At 33.6% G+C, this 25,660-nt stretch overlaps 1 protein-coding gene across 2 annotated transcripts in view; it reads right to left on the bottom strand.

Moving 5' to 3' along the window:
- LOC114334080 (uncharacterized) overlaps positions 1-24,509 on the bottom strand; it is an 80,361-nt gene extending 55,852 nt beyond the window's left edge. The window contains exons 1-2 of one of the 2 annotated variants that reach the window (XM_028284095.2): positions 24,227-24,509; positions 3,995-4,270 (exon numbers count right to left, since the gene is read on the bottom strand). In XM_028284095.2, the coding sequence (XP_028139896.1) occupies positions 3,995-4,270; positions 24,227-24,358 (408 nt within the window). In that variant the 5' untranslated portion in view covers positions 24,359-24,509. The remainder of the gene's footprint in view (positions 1-3,994; positions 4,271-24,226) is intronic. The other variant, XM_028284096.2, reaches the window with a different exon arrangement.
- Between the last annotated feature and the right edge of the window lie 1,151 nt (positions 24,510-25,660).

Here is a 25,660-nt window from a genome sequence, read left to right as displayed (position 1 = left end):
TTACACAAAAAATCATATATCATTTATCATTTCGGAAACGTTGAGTCATTTCGGTAACGCCTGCAAAATAATTTTTTTAACATAAATTGTTTAACTAAAACCAGAAAAAACATTATAGTTGTTAATTATAAATAAAGTATAAGATAACAAGTTGAAAAAACACTACCATTAATTTCATTAGAGCAATTTAGAATAAAATAAAGTCAAATATATTGTGCATTTTAAAAAAAAATTAATTATTGCAACATAAGAAAAACAGTTTTAAACTTTAGCTACCACCTAAGATGACTTGTAGTAAAATACTATCATTTTAGGTTAGTTTTTAAAAAATATAAAATTTAAAAATGTATTTAGTCCTATTTATAGTGTGTTACCGAAATGACTATTTTTTTGCTGTTTCACACCAAAAAGAACGATTAGAAAATATCTATTACTAATTAAGCTCTGCTTTCATAAAATCATAAAACTTAGAGTATGTAAGAACTCAAAATAATAAAAAACATAACTTAATTACGAACTTTATTTTTTTAGTATTATAAAAGTCAAATTAACCATTTATATGAACAGTAACCTAACACATTCATGAAGTAATGATATTTTTTGAGTAATATTAAAAATAAATAACAACAGGTTGAGGCATTATCATTTTTATTTCAGTAGAAAATAAGTCCTTTATGCTATAACATATACAGGGTGTTTCATTAACAATTGTCCATATCGTAACTGGAGAAACCTTAGCACAAAATACGAAGATTTAACCTAAGACGCTTAAATAAAATATTCCTCCTTACCGAGATACAGAGTGTTTTATTACAAATATTCTAAAATGATTTTAGCCCATTGTTAAAGCATCTTTTAAAATGTTTTGTTCAAACTTGACACACAGTTTACACGTTAGGGTACTTGAACTAGTCTTAAAAGATAGTTTTCCGCTGCTACCAGAGGCATGCTGTAGGGATATATACATATGTACTTCATTTTTGCCCCTGTTTCCCCCTTAAATCTACGCCACTGTCATAATAATCATTTCAGCATGTTTTTTTGATTCCTTGTTACTTTTTACATAAATATCATCCTTTTGTCTCATTGCGATAAAGTAAGTAGTTTTCAAGTTATTTGTGTTTAAAGATAATGGACTCCATAAAACTATGTACAGTGGAACCTCGATAAGTCGGCCCCCGATAACCCGGAAGTCCGGCTAACCCGGACCGATTTTCATCAGACAAACATTTCAACAATAAAAATGTATGTATTATGTTAAAAACATTTTATCTGTAGCCGCTTCTGGAATGTCTTAAAAATATCGAGTTTCATTGATAAAACTTGGCTTTGACCATAATATAATATTTGAGAGATAATGGGTATTTGTGTATTGTAATTTGAACTATACGGTAAAGATGACTCATGGCACACGGCGGCAGCAGATTATCCATTATCGGGCTATCGCAAACAACAGGCACCTTTTATTCCTTTATTTATTTTCAACTGTCTTTTAAAAAATTATTTTTAGAACAATGGTCTTTTAAAGTTTAAACGATGAAAGAGCCACTGTTCTTAAATAACATAACATCCTTCCGATGGCAGACGAAATTGACACAGCCGAAACTGACTGAGTTTTTTTTTACCTAGAAATGAACAATACTCTTTCTATACTGTCTATACTATACTCTATACAATTATACAACTATAATAGGTAAGTTAGATATGTGTACTGTGCATATATATTTCATGTTATTTTAATTATAACGGACTTTATCTATAAGGATACCGTATTTTATTAATTTTTACAATGCTCTCCGGCTAACCCGGATTTTCGATAACCCGGATTTTCGATAACCCGGATCGGCCGCGGTCCCGATTAATCCGAGTTATCGAGGTTCCACTGTACTTTAAAGTAGATTCAATAAGATTATGTATTTAAAATACATAATCTTATTGAATACATTACATTAAAACGCAAATAACTTAAAAACTAATTACTCTATCGCATTGAGGCAATGCGATATTTACGTAAATAGTATATTAAGTATGGAGAACGGTAAAGGTTTTATACCGATCGAAGACAATTGTTTGAGATCGGTTACCCTTAACGTTCGACATGCTTATAACGTTTTTTGCACGACTGATACCATTATAAATTATAAAATTAAACATTTTCGTCATATTGACTAGTTTCATTCATTTTATCAAGATAGATACTTTGGTTGTTAGGTAGTAACTAGGGTGCATAACAACAATGGAGAATTGAGTTTTTATTTAGTTATCAATAATTTTAAGTACAATTTTGATTATTATAAATTAAAATATGAGCGAAAGTGAATTTGAAGAAATTGAACGGGCTTGGGAAGAAGGGTGTTCCGCAATTATTCCCGAAAAATCCAAAATCCGTTATCAAAATACCTACCAAAGTTTTAAAAAATGGTGCGAAGGCAAGAATTTAAGAATCGAAGAAAAGACTCTATTGGCATATTTCGTTCAAAGACATATGCAGTTGAAAGCTCCTGGAAGCCTCTGGGCAGAATATTCAATGATTAAATCCACCGTTTTTCTTTATGATGGCATTGATATTTCCAAGTTTTCAACTTTGATCGCGTATTTGAAGAGAAAAAATGTTGGCTATAGCCCTAAGAAAGCGAACATTTTTACACGGGAGCAATTTGAAAAATTTCTGATGGAAGCACCGGATGAAGAATTTCTAGTTCACAAGGTAATATAAGCTAGTTTAGGTAAAAGAAATACTCTAATGAAGATTTTTTCATAATTTGTAGGTCGCAATGATATTGGGAATATCTGGTGCCTGTAAAAGAGAAGAATTATATAATATTACTATGAATGACATCCAACAAACCGATGGTTTAATGATTGTAAAAGTACCCAATACAAAAACGAACATCCAGCGTACTTTTACAGTCGTTAATAAACCAGACGATAAAATTCCATATTTAGAAATTCTGCAAAAATATATAAAACTTCGTCCATTACAAGTAAAATCAAATCATTTGTTCTTAAGATACGCCAAAGGAAAATGTTGTGCTCAAGTGATAGGGAAAGGGACAATCGGGGGCTGGCCTTCTCAAATTGCCAAATTCTTAAATTTGCCTAATCCCGAGAACTATACTGGCCATTCGTTCAGGAGGACATCAGCAACGCTTTTGGCTAATAAAGGTGTTGATGTCCTCGGATTAAAGCGTCATGGAGGTTGGCGTTCATCGACAGTGGCAGAAAGCTATGTAGAAGATTCTCTTCAAAATAAAATAGATTTTGCCGAAAAAATATTGTGCAATACTAGTAATACTACTAATGTATGCTATTCTGCAGGAGTTTCTGTTAGAAGAGAAACCACAGCCCAAACAAGTGGGATTTCATTAAATAATTTAACAAATTGTACCATAAGTTTCAATATTAATAAATAATTCGTTAGTTTTCTTTATTCTTTCAAAAAATAAATTAAAATTAAGAGATTTTTTAACTCGACGGTAAGTGAATTACTTACCGTCCGTCGAGTTGGATTACTTACCGTCGAGTTGCTAGTAAATGTCACCTACTGACGTAAAATCTGTCACGGTAAACAGTCAAAAATGATCAATCGTGCAAAAAAGTAACAAAGAATCAAAAAAAAAATGCTGAAATGATTATTACGACTGGCGTAGATTGTAAGGGGGAAGGGGCGAAAATGAAGTATATATCCCTACAGCACGCCTCTGGTAACATCAGAAAACTATCTTTTCAGACTAGTTAAAGTACCCTAGCATGTGTAAACTGTGTGTCAAGTTTGAACAAAAAATATTAAAAGGTGCTTTAACCATGAGCTAAAATCATTTTAGAACATTTGTAATAAAACACTGTATCTCGGCAAGGAAGAATATTTTATTTAAATGTTTTGGGTTAAATCTTCGTATTTTGTGCTAAGGTTTCTCCAGTTACGATATGGACAATTGTTAATGAAACACCCTGTATAAATATGCATAAAAAATTGTTCGTCTAGACTGCTTACCTTAAGAAACTTATCCGGTTCTACGGCTTCTATAGTATTGGAATCTTCATCATTATCAACTGGTGGAATGAGTAAAGTCATTTTATTGAATGGAGGCATATCTTCACATGATATCAAAGATAAATCATAGCTAACTTCATCATGACCATCCTGTCCTTCTATATAGTTCTGGATCTTTTTCTCAACAAACAGGCATCTATTTTTAAAGTCATATGCTGATTTCAGTGCAGTACGGCAGTTATTGCAAATCACAGGATTAGGAATTAAGTCTAATGCCTAAAAAATTCTATAAATATAGGCTACTTGTTTTTATTTATATATATACAGTTTAGCCCAGGGAAGCAAGATTTTTCTCAGGACTTTGAATAGTCCACATATCTGACAACTTTTTAAGTTATTGTAAACCTATAGAAAGAAAACCTACATGTTCCCTTCCAAGAGTTCTGAGTCGTTTTTTAATTATTAAGAGACAACATCAGCTGGCAGAAAACGCTTTCAAAAATTGCAGCTTTAATTTTGAATATTTGGTCGAGATATTTGGCACACATATTCGTAACATAGTAAAGAATGGCGGTAGAGAGCCCAATTTGAGAGATATGCTAGTATGTGGAAATTACTCTATAATTGAATAAAATATTACAAAAACGAGTCTGTACCGCCATTAAGAAGAACAAAAAAATACACTTTCTTCAATTAAACTTTCGTATCTCATGCCTAGAGTTTGTGTCACATTGGTATTACTAAAAATGAATTATGTATAATATATAACAAGAAATCAAACTTGACTGGCTTGGCGACATTTAGCGTGCCTATAAGTATAGCAATTATTATCACAATATTGTGCCTTCGTTTTTGATAGCATAGTGTCACTATCACTGTCGAACTTCTGATGCACTGTTGCAAGTTCGCAGAACTTTCAAAAAAATAAATGTTGATGATGCTCTGATGTAGGCTAGTCTTTTAACAATTTAGTACAAAAGACATGATTTTTTAGATTTTTTGCAACACATTAAAAGCTGAATAGTTGACATAAAATTACAAAATTTGATTTTTTAGAACATTGAATTTTTTTTTCCATTTAATTAATCATTTTAAATAAGTTTTTCCATCAATCCACTTATTGCTTCACAAACTGCAAAATAAGGCAATCAGGTAGGTATTTCACTCAATGTTACGTATTGGGATACTTACAAATCCTCAAAATTTCACAAAAATCCATCAATTAGTTTAAAAGCTATTCTATTTGTTTATCCCAAAGAGCTTTTTCTTGCAATAACATAAGACAGAAAATAATGAGAAGATAGGGCAATTCTGCAGGTGCCAAATGGAAGTAGAAGACTTATATTGTGAACATACATTAAAAAAAGATAAAGAAATTATTTAGTATTATTGTCTATAGAAATTGTCCGTAGAACAATATTGTCCATAAAAAAATATTTTTAGGTATTCAGAAAACTGATAATTTTTCCACAAATTTGAAAAAAATACCTACATAAGTAGTTATTCTAGGACAATTAGATAAAAAGTAGGCCACTACTTTATTTCTATACAACAATTTAAAAAAGTACCGTAAAACAGGGCTGGTTGGCAACGTTGCGCTGAGTGTGTAAATATTAATTGTATTTTGCTCCTGCATTAAACCCGTTTTTCGCGAAATGCAGAGTAAATCAATTACAGCAAACGCTAAAGTGTGAAGTTAAGTGAGTAATCTTCGCGCTGAACGAAAAATAATAAACTAAATATTGAAATTGTGCTCCAAATTGGCAAAAATCAAAGGTAAGCGTAACACATAAACAAATAAAACGTCATCGATATTACGATATTCGAAGTGGATTCTTGTTTGATTGGAACGCGGTGTTGCCAAGTCGACAGGGAAGTCCTGTAAGTAGGGAGGAGCGAAATAGTATATACTGCTCAATATAATTTTATCAAAAAAAAAAAGAAAAAAAAGTAAGACGCTACACTGAGAAAGGTTAAGTTTCCGCGGAGATAGTCCGAACGAGACCTTTATCGCAGTAAAACGAATCAGTTGTAATGAGCAGAGAAGATAAAAAATACGAAGAGCTATTATTTCGAACAGAAAGTGACGGTACCACGACAGACGAAAACGACAAGAAGAGAAAAGAGGAAGAATTGGAACGGGCTTTTAACAAAAGTCGAAAAATAAGCAGATCTCCCTCCTACAGAAAGGAGAAAATTGAGGAGAATATACAAAAAATTATGGAAATGATGGCAGGAGTAAGTCTAAAAATCGAGGAACAATCAAGAGAACTTAGCGAGATGCGTAGAGAGCAGAAAGAATATAGAGATGAAATAAGAGAGCTACGCCAGGAGAATGTAACATTAAGAGAAGAAAACACGAAACTAAAACAGGCAGTTTATCAAATAGAAGAACGGCTTGAAAGTTTAGAAAATCAAAAAAGGCGGAAAAATATAATTATACAGGGATTGAACATAGATACAAATGGGCCAGATATCCTAAAATGAAAAATTTTATGCAGACAGAATTAAAAGTAGATGTACAAATAGAGAAGGCTCTGAAGTTAGGAGAAAAAGTTTGTCTGGTTGAGCTTGAAAAGGAAGAAGATAAAAGAAAAATCATGCGAAACAAAACCAAATTGAGAAATCGAGAAGAAGGTCTAGTTTATATCAACGATGACCTATCAAAGAACGACAGAATTGTACAGAAACATGTCAGACAAAAAGCGCAAGAACTAAGAAAGGAAGGGAGAAAAGTGAAAGTAGGGTATAAGAAAATATATGCCGATCATGAAATATGGCGCTGGGATGGAATGAACCAAACGTTGGTGGTAGAGACCAAAGCAAAAAACTAAGCAATAGCAATGAAAGGAAACAAATGACGACGAAAAATGCAAAGAATAGGATTACGAACTATGGAAATAAAACAAATCAAGACAGCAATAAAAAAGAAAAGCCGAAAAATGACAAGATACATTTTGCAACAGGGATAAATAAGAAGGAAACGACGCAGGCAATGGACAAGGCAATAAGTAAAGATAACAAAAAGAAAACTAAAGTCAACTTGGGTACATGGAATGTAAGAGGCACATACGAAACAGGAAAACTCAAAGAATTAATTAGAGAAATTAAAAGATATAATGTAGAAATAATAGCTTTACAAGAGACAAAACAATTGGAAACAGAAATAGTAGAAATAGAAGACGTGGTATTTTTTAAAAGCGGGGGAGAAACCAGAAGGTTAGGAACAGGTTTTATAATACAGCGAAAATGGAAGGAAAGAGTAATGGCATTCCAACCAATATCAGATAGACTATGCACAATAAGATTAAAAGGGGACAAACGAAACATAAGTATAATAAATGTACACGCACCGATTGAAAATGCCACAGAAGAAGAAAAAGATGAATTCTACGAGCAATTGGAAAGAGAATATGATAAATTACCAGGGTTTGACATCAAAATAATAATGGGAGACTGCAACGCCAAAGTAGGAAGAGAGAATATATACGAACACATAATAGGGAAATATAGTAAGCATGAGGTGTCGAACGATAATGGCCAAAGAATAATAGGCTTTGCAACAGAAAGGCAAATGGTGATACGAAGCACACAATTACGCCGAAAAGATATATATAAAGGAACGTGGATTTCCCCTGATAAGAAGACAGTAAATCAGATAGACCATATTTTAATAGAGAAGAAGCATGCAAACAATGTAATAAATGTAAAGAGCATGAGAGGAGCGGACTGTAACTCTGACCACTACCTGGTGAGAGCAGAATATAAAATCGAGCATAATATAAAGCGAAACAATAAAACAACAGAAAAAATTGGAAAACAATTTAACATAGGACTACTAAAAGATAACAACACACAGAAGAAGTATGAACAGGGAATAACCAACAGACTAATCAGGGAACAAGAAACGTCAAGCCCAGACAAACAATGGCAAAATATTAAAGAAGCAATCTTGGACACAAGTAAAGCAATCCTAGCGAAAACCAAAAGAAAACACAAAACAAAAGATTGGTATGATGAAGAATGTCAAGAAATAGCAGAAGCAATAAGAAAAGTAAGACTCAAAAATCTCACAAATGACGAAGAAAGCACTAGAGAAGAATACAGAGAATTGAGAAAAATCATGAAAAGAAAATGTAGAAGCAAAAAGAGAAAATACAACGAGAACAAACTGAAAGAAATAGAAGAAAAATTTCAAAAAAAAGAAATAAGATCATTCTACCAGGAAGCAAAAAAATGGAAAGAGGATATCAAAAAAACAACCCATATATGAGAGATGATAAAGGGATGTTGCTAAATGAGCCTGAAAAAATAATGGAAAACTGGCAAAACTATTTCACAGAACTGCTAAATAAGAGCGAAGTACAAAAGGAAACAAACCATGAAATTGAAGATGATCAGATAGCAATAGAAATACCCACAGAACAAGAAATAAAGAACGAAATAAAGAGCTTGAAAAATAACAAAAGCCCAGGAATAACAGAAATATCGGCCGAAATGATAAAATCAGGAGGGAAAAGACTACAGAAAGAGATATATGATCTGATAAAAGAATATGGGAAGTAGAAAAAATGCCAGAAGAGTGGACCATAGCAAGAATATGCCCTATACATAAAAAAGGTGATAGAATGCTATGCGAAAACTACAGAGGCATCGCACTATTAGAAATAGTTTACAAAATCTTGGCACAAAGTATAAGTAAAAGGCTAAGTCATTATTCGGAAAAAATACTGGGGGAGTACCAGGCAGGTTTTAGAAACAACAGATCAACGACTGACCAAATATTTGCCTTAAAAGAAATACAGACTACCTGTTACGAACATAAAACAGTACTATATGCTTTGTTCATAGACTTCAAGCAGGCTTACGACACAGTAAATAGACAGCAGATGTACGAACTGATGAAAGAATTGGGGATACCAAGTAAAATTGTCAGGATGATAAAGATGACGATGGAAAACACAACAAACGAAATAGCTTGGAAAGGGTATACATCCAAAAAGTTTGAAACCAAGGAAGGATTACGACAAGGAGACCCACTATCAACAATGGCATTCAATCTAACATTGGAAGGAATAATCAGGAAAAGCAGAATAAACATGCAAGAAACGATATTTAAAAACGGCCACCAATGCATAGCATTTGCAGATGATCTGACGCTATTAGCAACAAGCAAAAAAGAACTACAAAAGTTAATGAAAAACATAATAACAGAAGCCAAAAAATTCGGACTTAAAATAAATGAAGAAAAGACAAAGTATATGATAATGGGAGAGATCCAAAAAGAAAAAGAGAATAACATCATAGTACAAATAGATGGAGAAAAAACATACTCGTTTAAAAGAGCCAAAGAAATTATTTACCTGGGAGCCAAAATAGATGAAAATGGTCATGAAGAAGGGGAGATAAAGGCAAGAATAGCTAAAGGAAATAAAAAATATGGAGCATTACGCACATTATTGAAATCCAAATACGTATCAAGAAAAACAAAAATAAGAATTTATAAGACTGTTATCAGACCTACAGTAACATACGCAAGCGAAACATGGGTGCTCAAAAAGTCAGAAACAGACCTGTTAGAAAGATGGGAGAGAAAAATGCAAAGAGCAATATATGGAGGTGTGAAAATAGAAGGTCAGTGGAGAAGAAGAACCAATAAAGAATTGGAAGAACTATATCAAGAGCCAACGATTACGACGACGATCAAAGCACAGAGAATACGATACTTGGGGCACATAGAGAGAATGGGAAGTAAACGAATGCCAAAAATGGTACTTTCACGAAGACCAATACAAAAGAGGAGGAAAGGCAGGCCAAGGAAAAGATGGAATGACAGTGTATATGAAGACTTGAAGAAAAGTAACATTGAGAGATGGAAAGAACTAGCATTGGACAGAAGGAGATGGAGAGAGGTTGTGAAGGAGTGTATAAAAAGACTGAAGTGTATTTAAATAAAATTTATAAGTTATGTAAGTTATATTAAGTTATTTACTATATTATTTATGTAATCAGAAATGTAAACATTTTAGCCCTAGGCCTACAAGGCCTGTTGCGCTTAATAAATAAATAAAAAACAGGGCTACTTGATAAAACTTTTTTGAAACTTTGTTCTGACACCAAATAAGTTCAAGGTATTTTTGAAAGTAAAAATTATTGTGATGGTCGAAATGGTTTATAGATCATTTTTTCTTATTAAAAAAGTGTTTTGGCTTCTCCATTTTTGCAAAAAAAAAATATTAATTGTTAATTTTTAAGTAGTCCCTCGACGGGGTTACGTGAAAATAAGCCTTTAAAAGCGTAGTATTTCAAATAGCCCCTTTGTAGAGGCTAGGTACTTGAAATAGAAAAATGAAATAAAAACCTATATTGTATCTGAGTTTCATTAAAATCGATAAAAAACACGGTTTTTAGCAATTGTCGTAATTGGCGACAACTTCGGGAATCACATCTTCTAATACTCTTGACAAATTGTCAAAATATTTATTAATCCTTGTATGGTCGACTTTAGCTCGACTTTGTTTAATCGACTGAGACATTCTCTTCGACAGCTGTTCTTTGTGCCGATTTAGGAACTTCTCTATCCAATCTGCACCAGGTCGCTTATTTTTAAAAGTCTTTACTTGAGCACCTTTTCTATTTAAATAGTTTTCAACCAAACTCTGTATGTCGGAGGGCTCAAAGAGGAAACCCCATTCTGAAGCCTTACCAATAGCTTTAGCAAGGGCTTTTTCATCTGCATCTGATAACGCAGTAGGATGACCAGGATTTTGGGAATGCAAATTGTTAATTTTTCTATATAATGTTACATATGGTATATTGTATTCTTCGCTTAGTTGCATTAAATTTCCTTTTTCATGCCTTCGCACGGTATTGTTCAAGTCCTCTTGACTATAACTGCGATAGCATCTGCTTCCGACTTTTCTTTTATAAAAAATTTTACTATTTTCATATAGCCCCTAAAATGACATTAAATTATAAACTCGCCGCCACTGGTGTCAAAATTTAAATTAGGTGTAAAGAATGGCTAGATTCGGGATTATAGTACATTCTTTCACGGTTTTTGCTGTAAATTTTAAAGAACCGCTTGGATTGGCATGAAATTTGGCATAGGCATAGCTAACATGTCAAAGAAAAAAAGTGATATGGTGCCGATGTGTGCTTTTGCCCTAGGGGTGAGTTTCACCCCATCTCGGAGGTGAAAAAATATATGTCACCATAAGTCCCTAAATGGATAAACTGACTAATTTTAAGCAACTTTTGTTCTATAGAGTTTTTTTCATCAAATCAATACTTTTCGAGTTATTTGCAAGTGAATATGTTCATTTTTCAACAAAATAACCACGATTTTAAACTAGGTCTGGATCCCGCGTATGAAAAAAAGTTGATTAATAGCAAGCTGAAAATTTGAGGGTGTCTAGTCGGATAAACTTTGATATATGGGAATCAGACTGCTATTTATCACCTGTCATAATTCCTGTCAATTGATATATTCTACATATTCCACTCATTAAAACGCCCATTTGGTGATAAATAGCAGTCTGATTTTTGCATGAGAGTTTAATCTGTGTTCGGAGAGTTAAGTCTGTTCTGTCGGACAAAATACATGTGCCGTTTTCGTGGTCTGACCGTTCCAAATTTTTAACCTGTTCCACAATTAAAACTTACCCTGTTCCAGTGTTCCAATATATCAAAGTTGGCCCGACTAGACACCCTTAAGCTATTAACAAATTTTCAGCTTGCTATTAATCAACTTTTTTTTCATACGCGGGATCCAGACCTAAACGGTTTTTCGCAAATAACTCACAACGTAGGCATTTTGTCGAAAAAAATATTCTTACCAAAACTATAGCCTATAAAAAAGTGAAAAAAAGATGTATATATTAGGTCTCTATACCTTGCAAAAGCAGAGTTATAGCTAATGAAAAATAGGTTCATATTCGAAAAATTTCAAATAGAATAACTCAATGTGAAATATCCAAATAATGAAGCATTCTTGGGGAAAACACATTACAACTTTTTTAAACTGTTTAAAAAAAGCTTTATTTCTGTTTTTATAAAAAAAATTTCTAGCATCAAATGTAACCAAGGTACGCTCAAAATAAAGTTGGTCCCTTTTGTTTTGGCAAAAAAAAATCAGGAAGATCACCCCCCAATTAGCAACTTAAATGAAATTAATCGTTACCGCTTCATAAGTTACTTTACTTATCTTGTGTTTATATGATCTGTAAGTTTCATCGATTCAAAGTGCTTATTTTTGAAAAAATTTAGTTTTAAAATAAAATTTTTAAAAATTTTAATTTTGAAAAAATGCTTTTTTTCAAAATAACTTAAAAATTGTTAGAGATACCAAAAATCTTAAACAATAAAAAAAGTCGGCTTTACTTTTTTGAATATTATATATTTTTTTGTTTTTCTGTAAGACAAAAATTGGTTAAGATTCGGTGTTTCTAAATTTGCATACACTCGTGATGAGTGACTCGTTCGAGTCCTTTTAACTACAGCTCTTTCAAAAATAAGGACTTTGAACCGATGAAACTTACAGATCATATTATGATCAATACATACGCGAGTAAAAAACTTGTGAAGTGGTAACAACTAAGTTCATTTGAAATGCTAATTAGGGGGTGATTTTCCCGATTTCTTACCTAAAAAAAGGGACCAACTTTATTTTGAGAGTAACTTGTTTACTTTTGATGCTAAAAAAATTTTTTTAAAAACAAAAATAAGCATTTTTTAAACACTTTAAAAAAGTTAAAATGAGTTTTGCCCAAAAAAGTGCTTCATTTTTTGGTTATGGCACGTTAAAATATTCGATTTGGAATTTGACGAATATGAACCTATTTTTCATTAGCTATAACTCTGCTTCTACTAAGTATAGTGACCTAATATACACCATGTTTTTCACTTTTTTCCGTGCTATATTTTTGATAAGAATTTTTTTTCGACCAAATACTTACTTTTTGAGTTATTTGCGAAAAACCGTCTGAAAACGTGGTTATTTTGTAAAAAAAAAATGAAACTCACCTCTAGGGCAAAAGCACACATTGGCACAATATCATTTTTTTTTCTTTGACTTGTTAGCTATGTGTATGCCAAATTTCATGTCAATACAAGCGGTTCTTTAAAATTTAGAGGTTTTGTAATATTTTACCTTTAAAGAACATACTATTAGGGATTAATGCAAGTTAGGCAAACGAAATCTTAACAAGTTACGGATAAAAATAGCAATTCTGCAAATGGAAGTATTCAGGTCACAAAAAAATGCTTATTTTTGTGATATTTCTCTTTTCATATACACAGCACCGGTAAACACAGAGCAAGTATAAACAACAATGGTAAGTCGTGGGTAGGCATGCCTTTTCAAGTGGCACTGGATACGATTAGATGGGGGAAATCGTTCAGTGACTGCACTTACTTAAAAAGGTGATTGCGCTTATTTTCAAGTTACCCCGCTATTTTCAAGTAGCAATGTTTACGGCAGTGTGGTCCAACCTCAGGCACGCGGGCCGCATGCGGCCCGAGGCTCGTTAAACTACGGCCCCCGCAAACACATTTTAAAAATCTTGCCATTGATAACTTTTACCTGTTCGAACCCTGTCTAACTTTCCGTAATCTTAAGAAAGTAGTTAACCTTGAACACCCACTCCCAATGAACGGGCAGTTAGCTTCAGTCAGCTGCAAGTGTCGTGTTGAATTAACAGTGGCGAATAAATTGAATGTTAAATTCAGAACGAGTAGTGCCAAAAAATGCAAAATTTTCGAAGAGAATCGTACGTTCCACGGAAAATGGGAAAATCAATATTTCTTCATCGAATTAAAAGGCAAACCTCAGTGCATTATTTGTTGTCAAGTACTCGCGGTATCAAAAGAATACAATATTAGTAGGCATTATGAAATCCAGCACAAAACAAAATACGACAAATATCAAGCTGAAGCTCGCAATACTCTTGTAAAAGAACTTGAAGCTAAATTAAATAAATGGGCAGATTGCAATTGCGCGCAGCGGTCTGAAAGGAGGAAGACCTAACCCTTCGGTCCAAACCTAACTTTCGGGTATTAGAGTGAGAGAACCGCAGGAGGTATTTGACCGCTGCGCGCAATCACAACCCACCCGAATAAACAAAAATCTCTATTTACAAAACCGACAGCTGTTCAATCATCAAGCTTAGCAGCATCATAATATGAAGTATGTTCAGAGCTTGTCAAAAGTAAAAAAGCATTTAGAAATGGAGACATGATCAAGCGGTGTGCCGTTAAAATGGTGCGATCCTTTGCAGATAAAAAGATGGCCAAAAATTTTGAATTTGTTTCAGTTTCCCATCAAACTGTATCTAGAAGTGTTGATGAGTTGAATACTCATGTATTTAAAAAAATGGTCGACACAGTTCGTGACTGTTTGTACTACTCCTTAGCCCTGGACTAATCTGTTGATATTACTGACAAAAATCAGCTATTAATTTTTGTTAGATGCATCAGCGAAGATTTTTGTGTAACTGAGGAACTTCTAAAACTACACCACATGGAAGACGGGACCAGAGGTATAAATATATTTGAAGCAGTTAGTGATGCTGTGAAAAATATAGGCGGTTTTTAAAAGTGCTCTTGCGTTTGCACCGATGAAGTAAAAGCAATGACGGGACGCATAACGGGATTGGCTGGACTTTTGCGGGAAAATGGTGTTAACTGTGTTATGTTTCATTGCATTATCCATCAAGAGGGTCTCTGTGGAAAGATAATTAAAATCAACGATACTATGAAAACTGTAGTGCAGATAGTAAACAGCTTAAGAGGAGGAAACAGAGCTTAGCGACACCGAAAATTCATCTCTTTCTTGGAGGAATTAAATACTGAGTATAAGGATGTCCCCCTACATTCAGAGATACGCTGGTTGAGTGCAGGTATATGCCTTAGAATTTTTTTTCTTTAAGAAAAGAGATCTTACTGTTTTTTAAAACGGAAATTGTTATTAACTCTGACGTATTTATAACAAAGCTTAAGAACAAAACATTTCTTCATGAACTGGCATTTCTAACAGACATTACCTCTCACTTGAAAACATTAAACCTACAATTCCAGGGGAAAAATAAGACAGTATCACAGTTGGTTGGTCAAATTGAGACATTTCGCAAAAAACTTGATCTTTTCGAGAACTGCATGAAAATAAACGACCTCACACATTTTCCTGCGTGTTTCGAAATAAATCAAGAAGAAACCATGGTCGATTTCTCGAGGTTTGCAAAAGTTCTTACAGCAATAAAAAGAGAATTCGATGAAAGGTTTTCGGAATTTGATGCACTAAAACCCGATCTTGAACTTTTTAACAATCCAATGGGAGTCAACATCCAGAACCAATCAGCAGAATACCAATTAGAGCTGTGCGAATTACAGTCCGCTTCGTTTGTTCAAGCAAAAAAAAATGAAGACATTAGTACCTTTTGGAAGTTAGTCTCCAAGGATCGTTTTCCTAAACTTCGTAACTTTGCATTGAAACTATATTCAATGTTTGGTAGTGCGTATATATTTATGTGAAAGTCCATTTTCTGCTTTGAAGCATATTAAATCTAAAACACGTAATCGCATGGAAATCGATTCTCTGGAAGCGTGTATTAGACTCACGACTAGCATAGACGTAGATATGCAAAAATTAGTAGAGGATAAACCCTTGCCTCAAATATCCCATTGATTTTTTATTTTATGTTAAATTTTAAACATAACATGTAAATTGTAAACCATAATATAACACTTGTAAATAATATTTCGTTTGTATATTATTTTTTAAAATAAACTTTTTTTGAACGAGTCGAGTTCTCTGGCCCTTCATAATAATTTTAAATTTAATACGGCCCGCAACGTCTAAAAGGTTGGACCACACTGTTTTACAGTAACTAGTTTCATTTTAAAGAAAAAGACTTGAAGTTTTATTACTTATGCAGTAAATTAATTAGAATTGAATCAAAAATTTTAATTTTTTTGGAAAAATATATTTTTTTAACTGTTTAACCAAATTACATTGTTTGTTAACACGTTGACAGACAGTGTGCCAAATGTATAAGCAAGTGTTGTGACACTATATGTATTTTGAAAAGTAAAATAGGGAAAAATGCAACGTCTATAGACATTGTGTCACATTACATCAATGGAAATTAGACGTCTATAGACGTTCTGTCTGTCAACATGTTAATTAATAATATTATTAAAACATTGCATTCTTGTAATGTGCACAAAAAGTACATACAAATTTAAAAGAAAAAATATCAAAATTTATCACCTAGAACCTGAGATAAAGAAACTTAGATGCTGTATTTTGCAGTTCATTAACATTTTTAACTTTTGAGTTTTTGGTTCCCCCTTAACATGGTTCAACTAATTTTCATTTCAGCAGTCACAAACAATGTTGTCTAAGTTTAATGTTATCCCTACTTTTTACCTTATTATTCTAAAATATCTTTTAGTCCTGAATCCTGCGTACCAAATAAAGGATTATTAATAGCAAGCTGAAAATTTGTTAAAACATGATAAACGTGTCATCCGGACAAGTTTATGACTGTAAAAAATAGCAGGCTGTTTTTAAGTTTATTCAATAGCCAACGTTATATAATATACGAAAAATGTTTGTCCGACATAAATGTTGGGCATTTTAACCAGTCCGACACCATAGATAAAAGTGTTAGTAGGATTGGGTAGAATGCGATCTTACTCTTCAAAAAATATGTTACGTATATTAGCGCCACCTAATTAATTGGAAGGGTACCATAATCTAGCATCCACGCTAGGTAGCCGCCATACGCTAGCCTCCAAATACTTCCAATATAATATTTTATTCAAGTGGATAATAAAGGTAAAACACAAACAACTTTTGTTTCTTAATTATTTATTTATATAATGTGACATTTTACATAGAAATATGAGTATGTATTTAATTTGTATTAAATATGTTTACTTGTTGAACTTTTCCACCGTCTGCACACAACAGCTGATCGGAGCCATTAGACCTAACAATAAAACGCAAAATAAAATGTGTATTTTAAACCCGTTGGATAAACAGTACAATCAGAAAATCTACCTTACAATCAGAAAAACTTACCTTTAACTTTAAAAAGGTACTCGATTACAAAATAACAATAATATCAAAAAACACGACTGAATAATATTATTCTTTTTATGGTGACACAAACAAACACAAAATAATACTGACCATAATGACTGAGCACAGACAGCGCAGGATTTTTCAAAAGTCACGTTCCACCAATCACGATGCCGAAATCAGCGCCTCGCACAAATTGGAAGGAAACTAATAAACTAAATGCTATTTCATTTTTTTTTACTAGAGTGCGCGGGGTATGTCCGACACATAGAACATGTCAAATGGCAGGAATTATGTTAGTGATAAATAGCAGCCTGATTTTTGCGTGAGTTTAATGAAAGGATAAAAAATCATGAGTTTAATTTGCGTGAGTTTAATGGACGTTCTGCCTGACAAAATTCATGGGAAGTTTTCATAGTCCGACATTTGAAACTGTCTATCTATATCGTACTTACTTACTCATCCTCTTAGTTCCCACTGGAACATAGGGCATCTACTGTCACTCTCCATTTTTGCCAATCTTGTGCTTTTTCTCTGACTTCTTTCCAGGTTAGGCCGACGTTTACTGCTTATTTAATAATAATTGTTTTCTTCTATGTATTTATCGGTCTCCCTGTTTCTGTTTTCCTAGAGGTTGGAATTTCAATGCTTGTTTTGTTATGTCTTTGTCCGGTTTGCGCAGAATATGACCCAACCATTTCCATCTTCTCTTTCTTATTTCTTTATGTATTGATCCTTGTTTCGTTTTTTTCCATAAGTTTGAGTTTGTTATCTGGTTGGGATAAAATATCCTTAGAATTTCTCTTTAGCATTTATTGATGAAGGATTGAATCTTTCCAGTGTCATGTTTTGTTATTATCCAAGTGTGATATCTGTATAATAGTACTGCCTTTACATTACTATTGAAGATTTTGGTGTGCAGTTTTATCTCATTATCTATATATCTTACAGGTTTCAAAAGGTTAGGAGTAATAGCTTATAAGTTATTTTAATTGATATGTATTGATCCTCGTTTCGTTTTTTTCCATAAGTTTGAGTTTGTTATCTGGTTGGGATAAAATATCCTTAGAATTTCTCTTTAGCATTTATTGATGAAGGATTGAATCTTTCCAGTGTCATGTTTTGTTATTATCCAAGTGTGATATCTGTATAATAGTACTGCCTTTACATTACTATTGAAGATTTTGGTGTGCAGTTGTATCTCATTATCTATATATCTTACAAGTTTCAAAAGGTTAGGAGTAATAGCTTATAAGTTATTTTAATTGAAAGTTTTGCTGGAATAATGTAATCGCCAATAGTTTTATATATGGATTTTCCATAGAACAACGTTTTATAATGCAAAAAATACAAAGATTGAGCTGGGCAGGTCATCTTATAAGAATGGATAACGACAGAACACCTGGTAGAACGCTTATCTGAACTCTAGTTGGATGTGAGCCAGTAGGAAGACCAAGAAAGAGGTGGATATACGAAGTGAGAACCGATACTAAAGACATATTGAGGGTGGACAACTGGAGGAAAGCAGCCAGAGACAGAAATACTCGGAGGATGCTGGGGGAGGCTAGAACCCGACTTGGGCTGCAGCGCCATAGAAGAGAGAGAGAGAACGTTTTATATGTGCAAAATAATGTACTGCCGACTCTGTAACTTTTTCATCAAGTTATCACAGAAAAGGATAAAATTTTAGGTTTTTTTCTAACAGATCCTTTTTTTTTCAAAATGATCAATTATTATAACGTGTTTGACAAAATCTGATTTGGCATTTACAACATTGTTCCAGCATAGGGTTCAATTGTTTATACATTCAAAATAACAGTCATCATTCTCTTTGCCTTATCCCTATGCGGGATCGCCTTCCCTAATTGCAGTTCTCCACACAATTCTATCTTGGGTCATATCAATGTCAATCCCCTTTACCAACATGTCCTGCCTTATCATCTCCCCCCAGGTCTTCTTTGGTCTTCCCCTCCTACTCCTTCCAGGAATCTGCACTTCAGCTATTCTTCATATTGGGTGATTAACGTCTCGGCGTTGAACATGACCAAACCATCTTAACCTATGCTCTCATTTTGGCATCAACTGGTGCCACACCTAGACTTCCCCTAATATACTCATTTCTAATTTTATCCTTCTTTGTCACTCCACTCATCCATCTAAGCATTCTCATTTCCGCCACATGCATTCGTTGTTCCTCTTTCTTCTTCACTGCCCAACATTCAGTTCCGTACATCATAGCCGGTCTTATGGCTGTTTTATAGAATTTTCCCTTCAGCTTCATTGGAATTTTTCTGTCACACAACACACCACTCGCTTCTTTCCACTTCATCAATCCAGCCCTAATTCTACTGCATGCATCTCCATCTATTTCTCCATTACTCTGTAATACCGATCCCAGGTACTTAAAACTATTGCTTTTACAATCAGCTCACCATCCAAATATACCATTTTATTTGTAGTAACTCCATCTTTAAATGAACATTCCAAATACTCTGTTTTTGTCCTACTAAGTTTTAAACCTTTTTCCTCCAGAGCTTGCCTCCACTGTTTCAGTTTTTGTTCTAAGTCTCTTTCACCATTTCCTACTAACACGACATCATCAGCATACATTAAGCACCATGGAATGTTACCCTGTAGTTTCGCTATTATCTGGTCAAAAACTAATGAGAATAAATACGGACTAAGCACAGAGCCTTGGTGCAATCCTACTTTTATATGAAATTTATCAGTCTCTCCCACACCTGTCCTAACACTAGTCGTGACTCCCTCATACATATCACTCACAATCTTTACATATTCACCAGGGACTCCTTTCTTATTGAGTGCCCACCACAGAATCTCTCGAGGAACTCTATCATATGCTTTCTCAAGATCAATGAATACCATATGAGCGTTTGTTTCTTTACTCCTGTATTTTTCCATCAACTGGCTTATAATGAAAATTGCATCTGTTGTTGATCTGTCCAAATTGATTCTCGGATATTTCGGTCTCTTCACGTATCAGTCTATCAATTACTCTTTCCCATATTTTCATGGTGTGGCTAAGCAGTTTTATAGCCCTGTAGTTTGTACATTGTTGTAAACAGGTACCAGTATACTGCTTCTCCAGTCGTCTGGCATTTGTCCAACTTCCATAATTCTATTAAATAGACCTGCTAGCCACCTTGTTCCTGTCTCTCCCAATGCTCTCCATACTTCCCCAGGAATATCATCTGGTCCTACCGCTTTTCCTTTCTTTATTTTTTGAAGCGCTTGGGCCACTTCCTCGTTTGTTATTTTGGTGACCATTGCTGCTACTGTCTCCGTTGACTCTACAGGCTGTCTGTCAAATTCTTCATTTAATAAGCTGTCAAAGTACTTTCTCCATCTCTTTTTGACATCCCTTTCGTGAACTAGTATTTTATTATTTTCATTTCGGATACATCTAATCTGATTAAAATCTTTTACTTTCTTTGCTCTCTGTTTGGCTATTTTATATATCTTTGCTTCGCCTTCCCTGGTATCAAGTTCATCATATAGGTTTGAATACGCTTCTGCATTGGCTTTTGCTACTTCTACTTTCGCTTCCTTTTTCGCCACCATATAATTTTGAAGATCTGTGTCGGATCTGGTTTCTTGCCACTTTTTATATAATTTTCTCTTCTCTTTTATTTTTCCTTGTACTTCGTTTGACCACCACCAAGTCTCTTTTTCCTCAAACTTTTTTCCTGACGTTTTCCCAAGTATTTCAATAGCAGTCTCTCTAATACTACTGGCCATTTTTCTCCAAATTGTATTAGGGCTTCCTTTCATGTTCCAACATATTTTTTCTACTATTCTTCTCCTGAATAAACCTTCTTTCTCATCTTTTAGCTGCCACCACTTGATTTTTTGTGGTCCTCTCTGATATTTTTGTTTAATTTCACTTTTTACTTCGATGTCCAGAACAAGCAGCTTATGTTGTTGGCTTACTGTCTCACTAACTATTACCTTGCAGTCCTTGCATTCACGTATGTCTTCTTTCCTTATCATGAAGTAGTCTATTTGGGATTGATGTTGTCCACTTTTGTAGGTAATAAGTTGAGTTTCTCTCTTTTTAAAGAATGTGTTAACAATCGCCATATCCAATGCTGTTGCTAATTCAAGCATGTCATCTCCAGCTTAATTTCTAGTTCCAAAGCCTAATCCCCCATGTATTGCTTCGTATCCTGCTTTGGCTTGGCCCACATGTGCATTGAAATCACCTCCTATTATAACTTTCTCCTCTGACGGAATATCACTCAGGACGTCTCCTAATTGGTCATAGAAAGCTCTTCTTTCATTCTCACCCAGACCTCTTTGAGGAGCATACACACACACAACATTCAATACTTCTTTATGAATTACAAATTTCACTATCATTCTATCACTTGTTCTTACAACTTCCACTACGTTATCTTTCATTTCACTATCAGCAATTATACCAACTCCATTTCTAGTGTTACTACTCCCTTCATACCACAATTTGTAACCTTCACCTAGTTCTTTCGCCCTTTGACCTTTCCACCTAGTTTCTTGAATGTAAGCAATTTGAACTCTCCTTCATTTGAGCGCATCCACTAACTCCAGACTCTTACCTGTAAGACTACCAAGATTCCACGACCCTATCCTGATTTTTCTAACCTGCAATGGTTTTCCCCCTGAGATAGTCCTGACCCGGAGATCCGAACGGAGGCTCATTTTACTTCCGGTATATTTTATATCAGGATATGCCATCATTTCAGTATAAGTTTTTATATCTTTGGAGAAAGGTCTTTTCATTTTTATCGCCTGAAAAGATTTTGTTTGGATATTTGATGCCTGAATGCCTTTTCTATCAGCACCATACCCTGCCCTGCACGTTTAGCCAATACACCACTAATGCAACCAAAGTGCAGTATTACCCCACACCTGCCTACATTTTTCTGTATAGGCCAGGATCCCTACTGTAAGGACTGCCCTATAAGCCAATGTATTGTTGCCCGTATCCCGCCACTAGGAGGCACGTACCTTATTCGGGATGCACATTCAAAATAACAGTAATTTTGCAAAATAATTTTTAATTATAAACTTGATTTTTTTATCTTGTTTGATACATACAGTCAGAAAAATGAAAGAATACCCATGAACGAACATATAAAACACGCTGTATTTTCCTGTCACTGTCACAAAGAAAATTGCCCAGCGCAAGTACATGTAATAATAATTATTACATGTACTTGCGCTGGCCAATTTTTTGTATGACACGTTGACAGGAAAATACAATGTGTTTTATATGTTCGTTCATGGGTATTCTTTCATTTTTCCTACTGTATTGATAGCTTAACTCATAAACTTTAATTTTATATGAGTAGAATTATAGTATTTTCATTATTTTCTGGCTGATGTTATTGCAAAAAAAAAGAATGTGTGTACTTTGTACGCACGTAAGAAGTTATACTTCTATTATATGATTTCAACGAAATCAATATACTTTAAACTACTTTCTCTACTACTTTCCAAAAATTTTTATTAAAACAATACCAAAAATTAGAAAATAAAAGAATAAAACACACACAAACACATTGAAAAATGCCACAAATGATTTCTGAACAATAATTGTTGTCAAAAATTTTTAATTAAATACGTATTTTCTGAAAAAAATTATATAATAATATACTTATAATCATAAAATCTATAAAAAATAAAAAAATGATATAACTTGCTTTGGGCTTGAACCTACTTCCCGTGTATCCTGCCGTACGAGAGTCGAAGCGATTTCAAACTGCACCACCTTCGCGTATACGTCATGTGGGAATATACAAAAACTGAACAACTTTTTGACATTTTGTTTATATGAATTTTTATTAGTTTGATCTTTGTCGAATTAAAATACAACAATATATAGAGTAAGAAAACGATACATTAGATGAAAATTTGTAGAAAGTTTGTTCGTAATCAGATTATGTAAATTAAAGCATTGCCTACTAGGGGTATAGCATAGCAAGTACTAGGTAAGTACATTATTTTTTTTACATTTTCCAAATAGGTATAAAGATAAATTTTTATTGGAATACAACTGAAACATTTAGAATTACATACCTGTGGCTTTTCAAACTATTTAAAAAGTCACTATAATTATAAATTTGATTTTATTTCTGTCCTCAGAACAATAAAAACTAATATATTATACAACATTTTTGTTTACCGATAACCTCCATATTGAACAATTTATTGACAGATCATTTCAACACCCAATCAGAGCCCGCATAAAGACTAATACCAAACTGTCAGTGTGTGCATGCGCGCAGATCAATATAAATTCACCCTCAATCTCAATCGCGCCTAAATAAGTATAACTTCAAAAATGATAAACAAATAAAATAACTTTTGGAGGTTTGATAGTAGCCCAATACCCAACTTTGGGTGAAATACCAAAGTTCTAGGTTAATTTTAATAATAGTTATTAACAAATAACGATTTTGCCTCATTTTGCAGTTTTCCAAATAACAAACTGACTTTTTAACTTTCGAATATCACCATTTAAGCACTTTCAATGTTCTAAAAAATCAAATTTTGTAATTTGTGTTAACTATTTAGCTTTTTAATGGGGTACAAAAAAACGAAAAAATGGGATTCTTTTCAGTAAATTGTTAATAATTATTAAAAAACGGCTCGGAACTCTTGGCAGCAAACAGGTAGGCTTTCTTCCTATATGTTTTTAATAACTAAAAAAGTTGTCAGATAGGTACACGGATTATTCAATGTCCCAAGGGAGTTTTTTTGCTTATTTCCCTGGAGTAATTAAATACTCAGTACTTTAGATCCTTGTTTTACATTCTTTAAAGTAAGTACTTGAATTTAATTTTTAACATTCACATTCATATTTATGTATATTAATGTATATTTATATGAAAGATTTGGTTTATTATCAGAGCATTTGAATATCAAAACAAACATTGTAGGTAAATTTGATAAAAAGTTTTGAAAGCAAATAATATGGATTTAACGTCAGAATGACATATTAAATCAACATGTCATCACACCTCACTGTCATTATAAAACAAATGAATATTCTAATTTAGCCAAAGGTCACTTTAATTAAAAATAATTTTGTTTTTTTGGAAGAAAATAATATAGTAATTAAAATAAAAATCAATAAACAAACTAACCATTTCGGGAATGCAGGTAGTCAGTTGGTCTCTGTAGGGCATGAACCCAGTAAATGATTCAACAGCATTGATGTTGAAGTACTTTGAGCCTCTTTGTAACTTTATCAAACACAAACGACACACTTTTGTCATGGTTATTTATTAGTTAAGTCGGCAAAACACTGTTTTTAAAACAACATAACAAACTTTATTATATAAGGATTGTGCGACCTAAGTAGGTGTAATGAACTTAATTTTTTTTTTAACCAATTTGACATTTACTCTGAATGTCAAAACAAGTGACATTTAAATGTCAAATGGCAGCCCGAGAAACCCATCACTTTGTCAGGAAGTAATTTAAACATTTTCTGCAAGATTAAAATAAAAATCAGTTTTAGTTTAGTGTTCGAATACTAGATGGCACATGTAAAAAAGTGCAATGAATAAATTTGAATTTAAAAAATGTTTTGTAAAAACATTTTTAAATAAAGAAATTTAAATACAGGTGCGAGGGTCGCTGCGGGAATTTGGGTGATATTGATATATTTTATGAATTTTCTAAATTTTTCAGCATTCATACTCCCTCTATAAAAATATTCGCATTTCTCATCGAGAGCAAAAATAGTCGGAGAGATTGAAGCGGATTTTGTGCGTGATAAGTAATATGGAAAAACTATACGGGGATATGTTGAATTAGTTGTGTAAACGACTTTCCCCAACGGCCGGAAACCAGAATGGGGGACGAGGTGAATTATAAGGAGTCAAAGTTGCGGTTTTTATTATTTTTTTTGTGACGTTCATGATCGAGATAGTGCACCAAAATTTGGGAATAAGTAGGTCATAACATAACTAAGTAAAATCTCTAGGGGCGGAACGCTGCGTGACCGACACAGGGGTGGGGGTAGGGGTGAATATAACAAATATAAGGGGTTTTTTGCGACGTTCGTGATTGAGATAGTGCAACAAAATTTGGGAATAAGTAGAGCATGACATAACTAAGTAAAATCCCCAGAGCCGAAAACCAGAGTGGGGGGCGAGGGTAGTTATAAGGGGTCAAAGTCGCGGCTTTTATTATTTTTTTGTGACGCTCATGATTGAGATAGTGCACGAAAATTTGGGAATAAGTAGGTCATGACGTAACTAATTAAAATCTCCAGGGGCGGAACGCTGCGTGGCCGACAAGGGGGTGGGGGCAGGGGTGAATATAAAAATTATAAGGTATTTTTGTGACGTTCGTGATCGAGATAGTGAACCAAAATTTGGGAGTAAGTAGATCATGGCGTAACTAAGCAAAATCTCCAGGGGCGGAAACCTGAGTTGGGGATGAGGGTAGTTTTAAGGGGTCAAAGTCGCAGTTTGTATTATTTTTTTTGTGACGCAGCACAAAATTTGTCCCCCACGTAGCGTCGTTCCGCCCCTGGAGATTTTACTTAGTAATGTAACATTATCTAATCT

The sequence above is a fragment of the Diabrotica virgifera genome, chromosome 3 (genome assembly GCF_917563875.1).
Source record: "Diabrotica virgifera virgifera chromosome 3, PGI_DIABVI_V3a".
Classification (NCBI taxonomy): domain Eukaryota; kingdom Metazoa; phylum Arthropoda; class Insecta; order Coleoptera; family Chrysomelidae; genus Diabrotica; species Diabrotica virgifera.
This window is presented reverse-complemented; position numbering and strand designations above follow the sequence as displayed.